The 15,572-nt window shown below is 34.7% G+C and overlaps 2 protein-coding genes across 3 annotated transcripts; both read left to right on the forward strand.

Moving 5' to 3' along the window:
- Window positions 1-885: 885 nt before the first annotated feature.
- LOC110601578 (HMG-Y-related protein B) lies at window positions 886-2,118 on the forward strand. Its single transcript, XM_021738758.2, has 2 exons — window positions 886-1,182; window positions 1,285-2,118. Exons 1-2 carry the CDS (start codon window positions 1,063-1,065, stop codon window positions 1,777-1,779), a joined length of 615 nt encoding a protein of 204 aa, XP_021594450.1. The 5' UTR covers window positions 886-1,062; the 3' UTR covers window positions 1,780-2,118.
- A 3,412-nt stretch (window positions 2,119-5,530) lies between these two features.
- LOC110601577 (phosphoglucomutase, cytoplasmic) lies at window positions 5,531-13,989 on the forward strand. 2 transcript variants are annotated; one of them, XM_021738756.2, is made up of 19 exons: window positions 5,531-5,665; window positions 5,808-5,899; window positions 6,603-6,684; window positions 7,278-7,333; window positions 8,072-8,185; window positions 8,301-8,363; window positions 8,638-8,754; window positions 8,877-8,977; window positions 9,864-9,923; window positions 10,027-10,126; window positions 10,236-10,393; window positions 10,475-10,570; window positions 11,542-11,605; window positions 11,703-11,784; window positions 11,888-12,063; window positions 12,163-12,239; window positions 13,056-13,188; window positions 13,481-13,597; window positions 13,677-13,989. In XM_021738756.2, exons 2-19 carry the CDS (start codon window positions 5,819-5,821, stop codon window positions 13,746-13,748), a joined length of 1,749 nt encoding a protein of 582 aa, XP_021594448.1. In that variant the 5' UTR covers window positions 5,531-5,665; window positions 5,808-5,818; the 3' UTR covers window positions 13,749-13,989. The 2 variants fall into 2 exon arrangements, with proteins under 2 accessions (XP_021594448.1, XP_021594447.1); XM_021738755.2 differs by having other exon boundaries at window positions 5,568-5,701.
- The last annotated feature ends 1,583 nt before the right edge of the window (window positions 13,990-15,572 follow it).

Genomic DNA, 15,572 nt, shown 5'->3' on the forward strand with positions numbered 1-15,572 from the left:
TTAAAGTCTTATGGTTAACAAGGCGAAACCAAAAAAAAAAAAAAAGGGTGCTGAAACAAATTGCTAGTTGCTATCACATAATTTAAAAAAAAAAACCATTTAAATAATATGAAGAAAAAAAAAATCTTCATATACAAGCCATAGTTTTAAAGAATTAAATGCCACAATAATAAAAAGTATTTATATATTAAAAAAATATTTTGCAGTAATAAAAAGCAACCATTTTATTTCAAACCAGAATTATTGCTCATACATTCATTGGAAATTGATTTTTCATCTTTTCAAATTCACATAGTTTTTTATGATTTTAAATTGTAGGATTATATTTATATGCTCTCCATAATTTTCTCTGCTCTCTGAATTTACTTCTTGCTACGTTACGAGACCAGCAGCGACCAGCGACAAGCTGACTATTGACCAACCATTCGATCCTCTACCTAGGAAATATGTACTGTGTCAAGACAGAAAATCATTTCTCTTCAGCAACCCTGTTATAAAGCGGGTCCCCCTGTCCGCTCTAGAATGCAGATCCCCGCCCTAAAATTATCAAAAATCACATCAGATCAATCTCACATGGAATTCATTTCGTGTCTTCATACTATTTGCCTCGCTGAATGACTGTCATTGACCTTTCCTCCACCCAATCAGAATTTGCGACGTATACGTTCACGCGTGCTAGGAGGTCACAGGCAATAAATCCAAAAATTTTTTAGAAAAGCTACGTAATGCGAGAATTCAAAAAACAGGATAGCATCGTAAATTTACATTTCCCAAATCTCTAAAACCAGGCAAGTCGTCAACCACGTCATCAATCCGTGTGCTTATATTACAACCAAAAACAAACCGTTGGATGCGCGACCACAATTGCGATCCCCTAACCGTTGGATCCATGCTCAACTTCTCAACCTGTTTCTCCTTTTGCCTTCTCTTCGATCTGATCCTCGAGAAAACCCTCCTTTTAAATCCTGGACCTTTGCCCCCTGCTCGTCTCTCCATACCAAACAGTTCCTTTCCTTTTGCGTCTCTCTAGTATCAGCTGCGCGCTAAAGATTTTCTACTTTCATGGCGACCACTGAAGTTTCCACTAACATGCAACTTCCTCCAGTTCCAGCTCTTCACGAACAACCACAAAGTCAGCAGCAGCCACAACAACAGTCCTCCACTCTTCCTCAGTACCCTGAGGTACTAGCTTACATGCCATGGCATTGTCTTCTTGTTTTGTCATTTAACTCCGTGTAATTTTGTTTTTGGTTTAATGGGGTGTGAATTTGCTTGGTTTTTTAGATGATTATGGCGGCGATCGAGGCTTTGAACGACCAGAACGGCTCCAACAAGTCAGCAATTTCGAAACAAATTGAGTCTACTTACCCTGGTTTGCCGGCGGCTCACGTATCACTGCTCTCGCACCACCTCAACAAGATGAAGCAAAGTGGTCAGCTCGTCTTGGTCAAGAACAACTACATGAAGCCAGATCCCAACGCGCCACCCAAAAGAGGTCGCGGGCGGCCGCCCAAACCCAAAGAAATGGTTTCACCTGGAACAGTGATTTCACCCCCTAGGCCTCGTGGTCGTCCACCCAAGCCAAAAGATCCATTTTCCCCCTTAGCTTCACCCAAAAAGAAAAGCACAAGTGGGAGCGGAAGGCCACGCGGACGCCCACCTAAGGCTAAGACGGCAGCTGGTCCACCTTCGTCTTCGGCAACTCAGGTGACGGGCGTGAAAAGAGGGAGAGGCAGACCGCCTAAGGTGAAGCCGGCTGTAGCCCCAGTCGCCGGTTGAGGACTTCAGAATGAAGTGAGAAGGGGAAAGAAAAATTTTTCTTTTTCTTTTTTTTAATTATTCTTTTATAATTTTTAGGTGCATTAGTTCTCTCTGCTAATTGATGTTTTAGCTTATTTTCGCTTTTTTAGAAAAAATTGATAATTTATGTTGTTAGTTTAAGCTGTGGTGGGAAGAGTGTTGTAACGTTGGGTTGGGGAAGGTTAGTGTAACTGTAATTTGCATGTAAATTTGATCAACGGCTGTGGGCTTTAGTCCCTCCTTTTCGAATCTGTATTGATAATACAAGAAGGGCAAAAGCAACAAAAAAAAATGGGACTGATTCTGATCACTTTTTCATCTCATTGCTTTATGCTATTTCTCCCTTCACCCGAAATTAAGAGGAAAGGAAAGAAATTAAGTATTCGCTTATTTGCCAAAAAATATTTATTATGTTCTTGGATGGTTGAAATATTTCTAAAAATTAATTAATAAAAATAGTTTTATTAAAAAATAAAAAATGAAAAAAGAAATTATTTTACTAAAGAATATTTTCAAATATAAATGTTTCTTTTTTCAAATAAGTAGACTTTATTGTTTGGATTTCTTTATAAATTAAAAGAGAAATACAATCTCTCCTAATTGAATTTATTTAATTGACATGTGTTATGTTTTTTTTTTTTTTATATATATAGGAAGTCAAGGTAGAAAAGTAAATTTAATATAAATAATATGTAATAATATACATTTCTGTTGCTTTCTCTCTGAATTAATACTTATAGTTAATTTGAGGAGATTTAGAAATTCAATTTCTCTTTTCTTTTTCTTTTCTAATTTATTATCCAAACAAAAAATAGGAATTCACCTTTTTTCCTATTCTTTTCATTTATCCAAATTAAAATAAAGGTTTAGTGAACTTTATATATTAATTTTGTATTTTTACAATTTATCTTTTTAATTTATATAATTTCAATAAATTATTTTTATTGTAAGAAATATTGTTAGTGTTTTATTATTTTATTAAATCGAAATTACTTAAGTTTTAGTTGCCATCTGTGCGTCTGATCTCTTTTTTTTTTTTTTTTTCCTTTTACATCATGTATCTGCTTTTTTCTAAACATGAGTATTAGACTTTTTCTTTTCTTACATATATATATATTGCGTGGAAGCTTTCGGTAGCATATGCTTTAGCTTTTCTATAGCACGCTTATATAAATTTACATTTTTTAAGAATAATTTACTAAAATTGGTGGCGGGGGTGGAGGCAAAAGGAAAACGAAAAATTGGGCGGGTTTTGACTAATTTTGAAAATTCATATTATTTGCGACACAGAGAGAATCACTCTTTGATAACATGGCAAATTGCGGATATAAGAATTTCCTTTTCCCGCTTTCTTTTTTATACCCATTTATTTATTTTTTTAAAAATAAAAATCTAGAGAGTAAAATTTGAGACTCCTCATATTTACTCAAATACACTTATCACTAGACTAAATCTGTGAGTAATATACTCATTTATTTTTATTTATTTATTTTTACTTTTATTAAATCTAATTCTATATTGATTTTTCACTCGAATTCAAATATATAATTATTAAAGTCAATTAAGAGCCTATAAATTAATTATATATTATTGAGAATTTATAATTCTTTATTTTTTATTTATTGTTTAATATTTTTACATACGAATTAGAAAAATAATAAATATATTATTAAATTTTTATTTTTAACATTTACAAAATACTTGTAATAAAATAAGCAATTGAATATATAGAAAAATGAATAATATAAAATTATAAAATAAAATTGATTTCCAAAAGTACATGTTCTCTACCTGCTCTTCATGCCATGTTTCATATGTACTTGTATAATTAAAATAAGTTAATAAAATAGTGAAGTAAAGAAAGATTCTTGATAATCATATCTTGAAAGATGAAATAGATGATCATGATAATTAGCCAGACTGGTTGAGGGTGATTAAAGTTGCATAAATAAAATGTAATATATCAGGATAAAGGACAATGTAGTATTGCATCAAATAAATAATCGTTCATTTTATAAATTTAATATTAATATAAATCACTAATGTTACATACCGTTAAGAATGTAATCTAGTGAACATTCTCATAAATCCATATTCGATAAAGTCCAGTCCCAGTGAAAAGGCTCACATAGGCCCAAATATGATCCACTTCACCAGGAGAGCTTTGAAGCAAGGGAAGGGGCTGAGACAACTCTATCTACAAGATATCCATTCGCTCCAACTGCAGCCTACAGGCCTGCCAAAAGTGAGCTCAACTGTAGAGTGAGAATGTTTTTTTTTTTTTCTTTGTTATAATTAGGACAAACATAAAACCTGTTGAATTCAAATGAAAACTATAATAAATTTAATAAAATTTTTTGGTGATATCCAAATTGGAAAAAAGAAAAATTTGATGCATAAGAGTGAACCAATATGTGTGCATGTTATGCCATGGAATTTGGATTAAGATCTATTTGAAAGCGTATCCCATGGACTGATTTTTTTGATTTCATGCTTAAAGAATATGTTGATGAAGTTAAAAACTTCAAGTAATGAGGAAGATTCACATAGAAAGGAAAATTCTCTTTCTACAAGTATAATTTTTTGATATATAATATTTTACAATATATTATTAATAAGAATATTCTAATAGTTATAAATAAAGGTTTAATGTGAACATTATACAAGACGTGGGCTAAAAATCAATATTATGATAATAAAACTGAACTACCGATAATAACTTCACAACTCGATATTAGACGATGAATAAAATAAGTAAATTATTATTATTTTTTATCATGCAATATAACTTGTATTGAAAGGCCAAAAAATGGATACAAAGTAATTCAATTGAAAGCCAATTACAGATGGTCCAAATAAAACCCACAATCCAAAGATAAAAGTCCAACAACCGGACGAAGCTCAACCCATGCATAACACTGAATAGACAACCTTTGGAGAGAGTATCACCGCGAGCTGCACCAACATGCCACTCACCAACGCAACAGATTGAAAATCGGCAACGCCAGTGAACCGTACACAAGTCGTAAATCCAAGCATGATATCATCAATCCTTACATGTAAGAAAATAAAAATAATTTCAAACCCATAAGAACATATAACAAAATCAGAAATAAGCACCACATCGAGAACACCAACCTAGTACTGAACCAATGAACCAAATAACAATAAGTGCTGTAAGTTAGAGCCGTCACTATTGTTGACCGAAAAAAGATATTTACTCATAACATTTTCAATCTCATCTACTTAATTTTGGAGCAGTTTTAATAAAGCCGATTCAAGATTTATCACAATCAAGTTTTTATTTTCTTTACTGATAATGTAATAAAATTACAAGCATTAATGTTCATGCTTGTGATAATTTTCTCATTGACTTGTGTATTTTTTAAATTTGTAATTAAAAAAATATATGCATTTATTTTTATATTTAATATAACTCTCCTATTCAACTCAATCTAACTAATGTAATAATATTTTATTTAATAAAGTTTATTCTTTATTTTTTACTTTTCATTGACTTGTATATTCTTATAATGCTTGCACCTGGTCCGATTTCAAATTGATTCCATCCCCAAACTTGAACCGGTAGTTACACCCTAGAACCAGCTCGGTTTGGACCGGTGGCACGTCTCCCTACGAGTCACATTCGTAGCTTTCGAGGTGGCAACAAATAAAACAAAATAAAAAAAGAAAAAGAAAAACCGTGGGAAGCGCTCTCCTCCCCACTCTATTGATCCGCCAGTTGAAGCCATACGTGAGGCGTTAAATCGCTCACATTCGAATCGCATAATCCTCGTCATATTCCAACCCTTTCCTTCCAATACAACTCCATTTCGTGGACATCTAGCTCGCTCTTTTTCCTTAAGTGAGTCATTCAAGCACACGTATCCAATTCACTACAGTATTACTCTACTTCTTTTCCTCTCTCTCCCTCCTTATATATCTAAGCTCTCTCTCTCTCTTTTGTTAACTCACGAACACCTCTGTCACTGCGATTTTAATTATAGGGACTGAAAGAATGGTGGTATTCAAGGTTTCGCGAGTGGAGACTCAGCCCATCGATGGCCAGAAACCCGGAACTTCTGGCCTTCGCAAGAAGGTTTTTGATCCTTTTAATCCAATTCTTGATTTGTTATATTTGTGATTCCATTTCATCGAATTTCAGTTTATATTCAGCTCTCTATCTTGTGATTGGAATCAGATCCGTTTTGCTCGATTATTTATTTTATTTTATTTTGCTTTGCTGATGGCGCCTGAGCAAATGCTTTTAGATCAGTATGCATGAATGTGATCTATGCATTGAATCCATTATGTTCCTGTATTAATCGATTATTATTTATTTTGTAATTGAATCCTATGATTCCCAATCGATTTGCTTTCCTGTGGCTTTGCATCTTCTAAATTTTAGTAGTTGATTGCTGAAGCAAGATTTTATTATATCGTTTTCTTTTCTGAAATTGACTTGCACCAGAGCTCTCAACACCATGTGATTCGTTTATCATTGTACATTAGTTTGAATGATATGATTCCATGTTCGATGTATGCTGTTGAAGAGGAGTGGTAAAAGATACTGTTCAGATTTTGTCCCTCCAAACCATAACCGTATTCATTTCTCCAAACGCTTAGGGAGCCAGTTTGAACCAAGTCAATTTATTGAGTTATACTTTGCTGCTTATGGTTTAAAAAAAAAGGTTAGACAATGGGTGATGGAATGTGAAATGTCTATTCTCTCAGAATGTTTCCTTTGATGGTTTTGCTTCATCTGGCATTCCTGGTTTAATATGGTGGCTGTTTCTTTTCAGGTGAAAGTTTTCATTCAGCCTCATTACCTGCAAAATTTCGTTCAGTCAACATTCAATGCTCTGACTGCAGAGAAAGTTAGAGGTGCGATTCTATTATTCAATTTTACAACTTATAGAATTTGCGTTAGATTTTTATCATTTTTGCTAGGCTTGTGAGTAAAGAGTTTGTGCTTTTGTACATGGATATTTGTAGTTTGAATTTTGAAATAACAGGTTGTGAAGGCTTAATTTGATTTTTTTTGGAAAATTATTTTCTCTCCCCCCTCCCCCTCCTTCCTCCCTCTCTCTTGTTAGAGAGAGTGTAAATTCTTGTAGTTTAATTAAATTAAAGCCATTTTTATCTAGTTAATTTCATCATATCTCCTAGGAAAAACAGTGGTGTGCATTTTGTGATAATTCCAGAACAGTTAGGTGGGAAAAGTCATCTTTTAGTGGAAGAGAAATTCAATTATATATTTGGCAAGTATTGTGGTCTTCTTATTTTTTCTTCTGTTCAAATTACTATAGAAGCCATTCTTGTCCTGCGTTGCCATCACCACTGCAGTGGCATTAAAATAAAGCTATTCTATTGTTACATGGGCCACAAATTATTTAGTATTTTTTTGACATAATGTTTGACAAGTGGTTAAACTAGCCTATTGTTGGTGCTGTTTTCTGCTTTTCCATTATAAGCAGGTGCTACACTTGTCGTTTCTGGTGATGGCCGCTATTACTCAAAGGACGCCATTCAGGTACCACATATCATAAAGGATGTGAATGCAGAATAGCTTTCCGATGTCATGATCTTTAAGACAGATTTTTTTTCTAAAAAAAATTTAATTACTATTATTATTGGAAGGGGGATGGGGAAGGGAATGTCCTGAGTTTGCTTCTGTTGACTGTATTTCCAGTATTAATGATTAAAGAACTTTCAGCTGCTTTGGGTTGGTTTGTGGGCCCATGTAGCATGAGTATATGCTAATATTTGGATGCTTATGCACATTAAGCATATTGCATTTTGCAGGCCTGTAATGCATCGTTTGGAAGAATATAAGCATTTTGCATTTTTCTTATACTGAATATGAGCTACAAACTGTTTTTTGTTCATTTTATGTATTTTCTGTCGCTAGGTTGCAAACTCTTAATCCTTGAATTCTTTGTTGGAGCCTATGTAACCCTTATGGTTCCTCTGCTGCTTTCTAATGTAATATCTTATGAAATACTTGATAATGAGTACATTGTTATGTTTGTTTTTTGATTGAGTTTGATTATTATAGCCTCAAAGCTTATTGCAGCCTGTTAACAAAATTTCTTTATGTGTTTCCCCTCTCTCTCAGTCTCTCTGCCTATGTATATTAGTTACTTTTGGTTGGAGGGGTGGAGCTTATATGTGTGAGTGTGTGTGTGTGCGTGTGTGCCTATTTATGTGTATGTATGAGCAGACAGCTGTTTGCAAGTACAGCTTCAAATTTGTTTCAATGAATTGGCAGATTATTATTAAGATGGCAGCTGCAAATGGAGTAAGGCGTGTTTGGGTTGGTCAGAATGGATTACTTTCAACGCCTGCTGTGTCAGCTGTGATCCGTGAAAGAGTTGGGGTAGATGTAAGTGGTTTTGCATGTACAAGCTAGCTCATAATTCAAGTACATATCTGTAATGATGTATATATATGTATATATATATATATATAATGGTTGCGCTTCCTACCTTGAATTTCAGGGATCAAAAGCAACTGGAGCATTTATATTGACAGCAAGTCATAATCCAGGTGGTCCACAAGAGGTATGTAGCAACTTCTGTTTTCTGTCTCTTTGGGATGATGATGTGCAAGTGCTGCTCCATTTTACTTGCTGGTTTCATGACAAAATGAAAGGAGAAACAATTCCTCCCTAAGTTGGAAGCATAGCGATGGAAACACATCAGTATCAATGGTTATTTGATTTCCCATGTTAACATATAGATAGGCTGAGAATTTGTTGTCTGAAACCATTATGAATTATTCTAAGCAACTGTCTTCGGGAGGTTGTATAATATTCCCCTTTCTTTTCTATTGCAGGATTTTGGTATCAAATATAACATGGAAAATGGTGGACCTGCTCCTGAGGGGATTACAGACAAGATCTATGAGAACACAAAAACAATAAAGGAGTACTTAACTGCTGATCTGCCTGATGTATTTCCTTCATTCTCTGCACTTCTTCTTTCATTCCACCTTAAAACTTTCATTGAACTGCCAGAATCAATATTTCAGAAAATGTCTTTGTATTCACATTATCTTTGCCCTTTTTCGTCTAGGTGGATATTACAACAATTGGTGTAACTAATTTTGGTGGTCCTGAGGGACAATTTGATGTAGAGGTCTTTGATTCAGCAAGCGATTATGTGAAATTGATGAAGTAAGCGTGTTCTATGTATAATCTCCATCTTCTCTCTAGATGTATTTATGTGAAGATACTTGAACTCTTTCTCTTTCTCTCTCCCACTTGCACACCTGCATCTTTATATATATAGGTAGTGGTGGTTAGTGTAGTAAATTGGAGGTGGAAAGAAATAGAAATGATATAGCTTTCCGAAAGGAAGAAATAGAATTATGGCTTCTGGTCCTGGCATCTTCATTTTTAGCTTCTACAATTGTGTGCAAGCTTTGTAACTTTATGAGCTTTTCTGAGGCTTTGCATTTCTCTTCATAGTATAGAATGTTCCATGATGTTAATTAGTTTACAGGATAATTTAAGCATGATAATAATAAGACTAATTGGGTGAATTATGAAAGAGGATTTTTTTTCCTTCAATGCCTTTTTTAGTTCGGAACATACCAGTCATTTTACTCTTCAACGAGGTATCAAGGTTTTGCGCCATATCTTCTTTGATATAATATGCGTAGGATTATGAAGATTATAATACTCTTCTTGCCTGATTACTTGCTTAAAATCTAAGTACAAATGAAGTCTTTTTTGCATTTATGTTCACCCAACAACATAAAGAGTAAATAAAATAGCAAGAGTGAGCACTAGAGTTAAGTTTGGGAAGGTAAATGGTGCTGTTATGATTTATATGGTGTTTTACATTTATGTTTAGTTAAAGGAACATTTTCACCAATTATTAAGATGCCAAAAATTCTTATTCTGTGGTATGCAGTATTCTGAAGTGTCATTAGGTTGTATTCTTGTAATTGATAGACCTTGTTCGAGGATTATGTGATCTTGTTATTTAGAATTTTGCAAGCTAAATGTTCATCATACTCTTTCAAGAGAATGAATACTTCTTAAAACAATTGCGCAGATCTATCTTTGATTTTGAGTCTATAAGGAAGCTGCTTTCATCTCCAAAATTCACATTCTGGTATGTAGCCATTGGCTTTTTGCAACTTTTGACAAACATTATGTTTCTATCATATGATATTATATTCATTTGACAATGCCTGTCATCTGCCATTGCGTTGAAGTTATGATGCATTACATGGAGTTGCTGGGGCTTATGCAAAACGCATTTTTGTTGAGGAGCTCGGTGCACAGGAGAGCTCATTGCTGAACTGTGTACCAAAGGTCTTGATAGGTTTTTTGATGACTTGGTTAATTAATGAGTAATGAGCTCTTTTTTGAGCTATAAGGATTTGTTATTTTTCTAATTGGTTCTGCTTGATGATGCAAATAGGAGGACTTTGGAGGAGGCCATCCAGATCCCAATCTTACTTATGCAAAAGAGTTGGTTGCTCGCATGGGATTGAGTAAATCAAGCTCTCAAGTTGAACCACCAGAGTTTGGTGCTGCTGCTGATGGTGATGCAGATCGTAATATGGTCCTTGGTAAAAGGTAGCAGCCTCTTTCTATCATGTTAGAGAATCTGTTGCTTATTAAATGGTTGTGTTAATAACTTGTATTAATATTTTTTAGGTTCTTTGTAACTCCGTCGGATTCTGTTGCAATCATCGCAGCCAATGCAGTAGAAGCTATTCCTTATTTCTCTTCTGGTCTGAAGGGGGTTGCCAGGTGCTGTATTGTGCTTATTGTCTTCTTTTGTCTCTGTGGTGATCCACTTGCTCCTTGTTGTTGGAACAGTGAATTCTAATGGATCGCTCAGCCTATGGTTTTTCCTTTCAGCTTTGAAAACTAATCTATTACGTAAATTTAAAGAAGAATATTTATCATAACATTCTCAGGCAGACTAGTCGGCTTATCATTACTAAGCTGAAGCAGTTGTAATTCTACACTGAAAGCTGTATCTAGTTATTGACATGCCAAGCTTAAGTTTTCCAAGTCATCAAGTCCTGTTTTATGCAATCTGCGTTTCAGAAACTATAGTAGAACAGGATGGAGAGTAAAGGGAGTAATATCCCATTGGCTGGTAGCATAGTAGTTGAATGCTGGTCTCATAATGTTTCAAACCTTGACATCTCCTTGAAAACTTTCTGATGCAGCAGAGAGGAGAGTACTTGATAAATACCTTGTGTGGAGGGGGGCCTGTACTGGTTATCAAATTATATAAAAAAAGAAAATATTGGCTTCAGACAACGTTTTTTTCTTCATCTTATATATCCATATAATACAAAATATGTATTCTGGAATTATCCATTTACCTTCTTTCTTTATTTTCACACTTTTTTTTTAGTCTCTATACCTTTGGAATGTGCTATATAATATCATTCTTGCTGCAGTTCATCTGATCTGAATATTCATTACGCGGATTGTTTTCCATTTACCTTCTTTCTTTATTTTCACAGTTTTTTTGAGTCTCTATACCTTTGGAATGTGCTATATAATATTGTTCTTGCTGCAGTTTATCTAAACCAGCTTAAATTGCATGCTTGGTGTTTCATGCTTTCTTCTTGCTTGCTTCTTGTTTGTATTGGACTGTGTCAAGTTACGGTTTATCTTGATTAGTTTCTGTTTTAATTAATCCAGTTATAAATATTTGCACCATGTTTTGAACATATTTTCTGAGAAAATGGCCCCTTTTGCAGGAGCATGCCAACATCAGCTGCCCTTGATGTTGTGGCCAAACATCTGAAGTTGAAATTTTTTGAGGTATTCTCGTTCACAAAATCTTTTATGATTATTCTGGTTTGCTGTTAGTAATCAAGCCTCAAGGCATGTAATTTGGTTATTTACTGTTCAAGTCCAGGTTCCCACTGGCTGGAAGTTTTTTGGCAATTTGATGGATGCAGGATTATGTTCAGTTTGTGGGGAAGAAAGTTTTGGAACTGGTTAGCAGATTGTATTTCTGTTTGAATGGGACATTTTCTTATGTATGTGATTACTGGCAAATTCTAAGCACTTTTTTCAAATGGAAATAACATTTGGTAACAGGCTCAGACCATATCCGTGAGAAAGATGGCATTTGGGCAGTTTTGGCTTGGCTATCTATATTGGCTTACAAGAACAAGGAAAATCTAAATGGAGGAAAGCTTGTGACTGTCGAAGATATAGTACGCAATCATTGGGCTACATATGGCCGTCACTACTATACTCGGTATGACTATGAGGTATGGCTTCATTTTTCCCCTTTATTTTACATGTTCTGATCCAATTTGTAGCAGCTATAGATCTTGTATTGGCATCTAACTGGCTAAGTTTTCTTGAAGAATGTTGACGCAAGTTCTGCAAAGGAACTGATGGCGCACTTGGTTAAGTTGCAGTCTTCTCTTGGTGAAGTCAACGAGTATGTCTTTTATGCTACTTTGAAACCACTTTCTGGATCCTATAAGTTTCTGCAGTGTTCTTTTGATGGAATGGTATACTGCTACATTGTTCAGCTGTGCTTTAGCAATGACCCAATCTCTTTGAACTTGCGTTGATGTGCTATTTTGGTTTTAAAATGCTCAATGAATCCTATTCCTAATACTTTGCATTTGTTGATTCAATAGTTAACCTATGGTGTCTACATCTTCTTATTAGCTTTTCACTTTTCAGTTTTAGGTTTTCTGCAATTTTGGACCACAACTGAAATTATTTAAAGCTTAAAACCAGTATAATGGTTGATTGCAAACCTTGGCTTAGCTTGTCATTTGATTTGTAAAGCAACTCAAGCACTTGTATGAGCCTGATTTTCAAATGCATTAGAGTTTACCACATGCCCGGTACTTTCTCTGAAATTAACACGATGGCAGAGCCCAATTTGGGTTGTAGGTTAATCAACCATAAGGCTGTATGGTTGAACTCATATTGGGTTCTTATTAACTAATTGTCAAATCACAACCATGTGGTTGCACTTGAGAGGCAATTGTTGGGAAATGAATTGGGATTAAAGTCCCACATTGAAAATCTGTATAGTGAAAGGATCATATATATGTTTAGTGTGATACAAGTAATGATTATTATCCAATTTTGTTGTTCTTATTTGACACGTGTAAACATTTGGGTAATGATATCACGTTTGCAATAATGACATCCATTTTTTGATTGAGTTCTTGTTTGTTGTATATTATCATGCACTATTTACTATGCGAGTAATTACTTCTTTTTTGGGTTTGTATAGGATAGTGAAGGGGATAAGATCAGATGTGTCAAAGGTGGTAAATGCTGATGAATTTGAATACAAAGATCCTGTTGATGGTTCCATCTCAAAGCACCAGGGTATTCGATATTTGTTTGAGGATGGCTCTCGACTGGTAAGCTGACTTCTACTTGTGAATATTTCTGCTGGCATATTTTGGTTATTATCTTTTTATTTTGAAGTGGGCATGATAATTGGGAGAACAAAGCACGGTTTCTTAATGGAACTTATATTTTGGAATTGGCTGCTGAACCTTAAATGATTATATGGGAAAATTGTCTATTTGTGCCGCAGTGGAAATAAATATTCCACCAGATATGGTATCAATTTCAGTTGACGAAAGAAAATAACAGGATATGGAAGTGGAGCAAACTATAATTTTATGAACGCTTTAAACATTTATACAGGTTTTCCGTCTTTCTGGAACTGGCTCAGAAGGTGCAACCATCCGTCTCTACATTGAACAATATGAGAAGGATTCATCAAAAACAGGAAGAGATTCTCAAGAAGCACTTGCTCCTCTTGTAAGGGAAAAATTCTCAAGCCAATTATTTATAATTTCATCTGATCAAGCATGCTGACTTTTTATTTACTTCCTTGCAGGTCGAGGTTGCTCTCAAACTTTCTAAGATGCAGGAATTCACAGGGCGATCTGCACCAACTGTTATTACATAGATTACCAACGCTGCATGGAAAAGTTGAGGTTGAATATCCTCTTCAACAAGAAAAAGTATGGCTATGATTGAGTTGACCCTTGTTATTTAATTTTGAGTGGTTGTACCTTTGACCTATATATCCTACATATGCCTTCTCTTGACTGTCAGATGCCAAGTGCATGAGAGTTAGTGCCGTAAAACATGCTTATCTAAATTTTTGATGTGAAAATAAAGCAAAATATCTTATGCTTGGTGTTTAATGCCTATTCACGTACCGGATTTCAGCTAGTTTGAGATGAAGGCTTAGGTTTTTTATTTGTTAATTGAAACCGTTTAAATTCATTTATTAAAATTGTTTTATGTTGTGCTAAAAAATATTCAACTTTGATATTATTCTTTAGTGACATGCATCGGTTCATAAAAACTATCATCAAATTATATATTATGTATTTCAAGCTTTTTTATTTCTTTTTGTTTAATTCAGAGTAATAGCTTTGCTAAATTATAAAATTGACTTGCTGTTCCCATTCAGACTTTTTTTTTTGAAATGGTATATTAGCTATATACATATGTAGGATTTTGTTTTTGAAAGGCCAATATTATATATTATGAAATTCATTCGAAAATTTCTGATCTAGAGGGCTAATTATATATTTAAAAAAACTATAATAGTATACAGCTAAAAATATTTTTTAGTATATCAATGCTTCAATATATAATAAAATTAAATAATTTTGATACTTCACGGTAGGGGTGAGCAGTATTCAGTTTAAACCAAAATAATCGACCGAATCGATTAATTTTGAAAATTTAGTTCGATTTTATTTTTAATTCGGTTTGGTTTGGATTTAATTTTTTAAAAAATCGGTGATTTTGGTTCGGTTTTAGATTCAAAAATTTTGATTAGACCGAATCGAACTGAAATCACCTATACTACGTCGTTTTGAAATGTACCCTTATTTGCCCTAAATCTAAAAGTCGTGCCAGTGGGGTATGACGCTAATCTCTTCTCCATTCCACGCCGCCTCACGTCATACATGTCTGTGCCTCTTCTCTCTTCTCTGAGCATTGAGCTCCAACTCTTTCAGCGGGTCCACTGTCCATCATCCAACCTCCACTCTCCTCCGGGACGGAAGAGTGCAAACAGTGATAACGAAAGAGTGCAAACAGTGTTGAGCTTTCCACTCTCCTCCGGGACGGAAGAGTGCAAACAGTGATAACGAAAGAGTGCAAATAGTGTTGAGCTTGGGTGATGATAACGGAAGAGTGCAAATAGTCCTCCCGACATCGAACGATTAACCATCGCGGCTAACTCGGGTCATCGCGGATGCGCCACTTAGAAACGCCGACTCCTCCTCACCTCACTGTCGCTCTCTAGTCTCTCTCTCCATATAATTGTCGACGTCGTCGTCGCTCTCCACGCAATCGTCGGCCATCGCTCTCCAGTCCATCGGCTCTCCGCACCGTTAGCAACTTGGTTGCCCTCAGTCCTCTGTCTTCCTCAGTCCTTAGTCTTCCTCAGTTCTCAGCCCTCGTAGCAACTGTAAAAGATAAGTAAACACAATATTCTCTTGTTTGATAAAATTGGTTCAACTGATTGAACCGACAGAACCGAACCGAACTAAATCGATTCGATTCGGTTATTTCTCTTATTCGATTCGGTTCGATTTATGTAAAATTCTACAATTCGATTTTTGGTTATTTTAGTTCAGTTTGGTTTCGAACCGAACCGACCGAATGCTCACCCCTACTTCACGGTACTTGTATAATAATAAAAAAATATAAATTATTTTCAAAAAAGGCAATAACCAAGATAAAATTAAAGAAAGAAAGGTTGACGGAT

The sequence above is a fragment of the Manihot esculenta genome, chromosome 15 (assembly GCF_001659605.2).
Source record: "Manihot esculenta cultivar AM560-2 chromosome 15, M.esculenta_v8, whole genome shotgun sequence".
NCBI classification, from domain to species: Eukaryota; Viridiplantae; Streptophyta; class Magnoliopsida; order Malpighiales; family Euphorbiaceae; genus Manihot; species Manihot esculenta.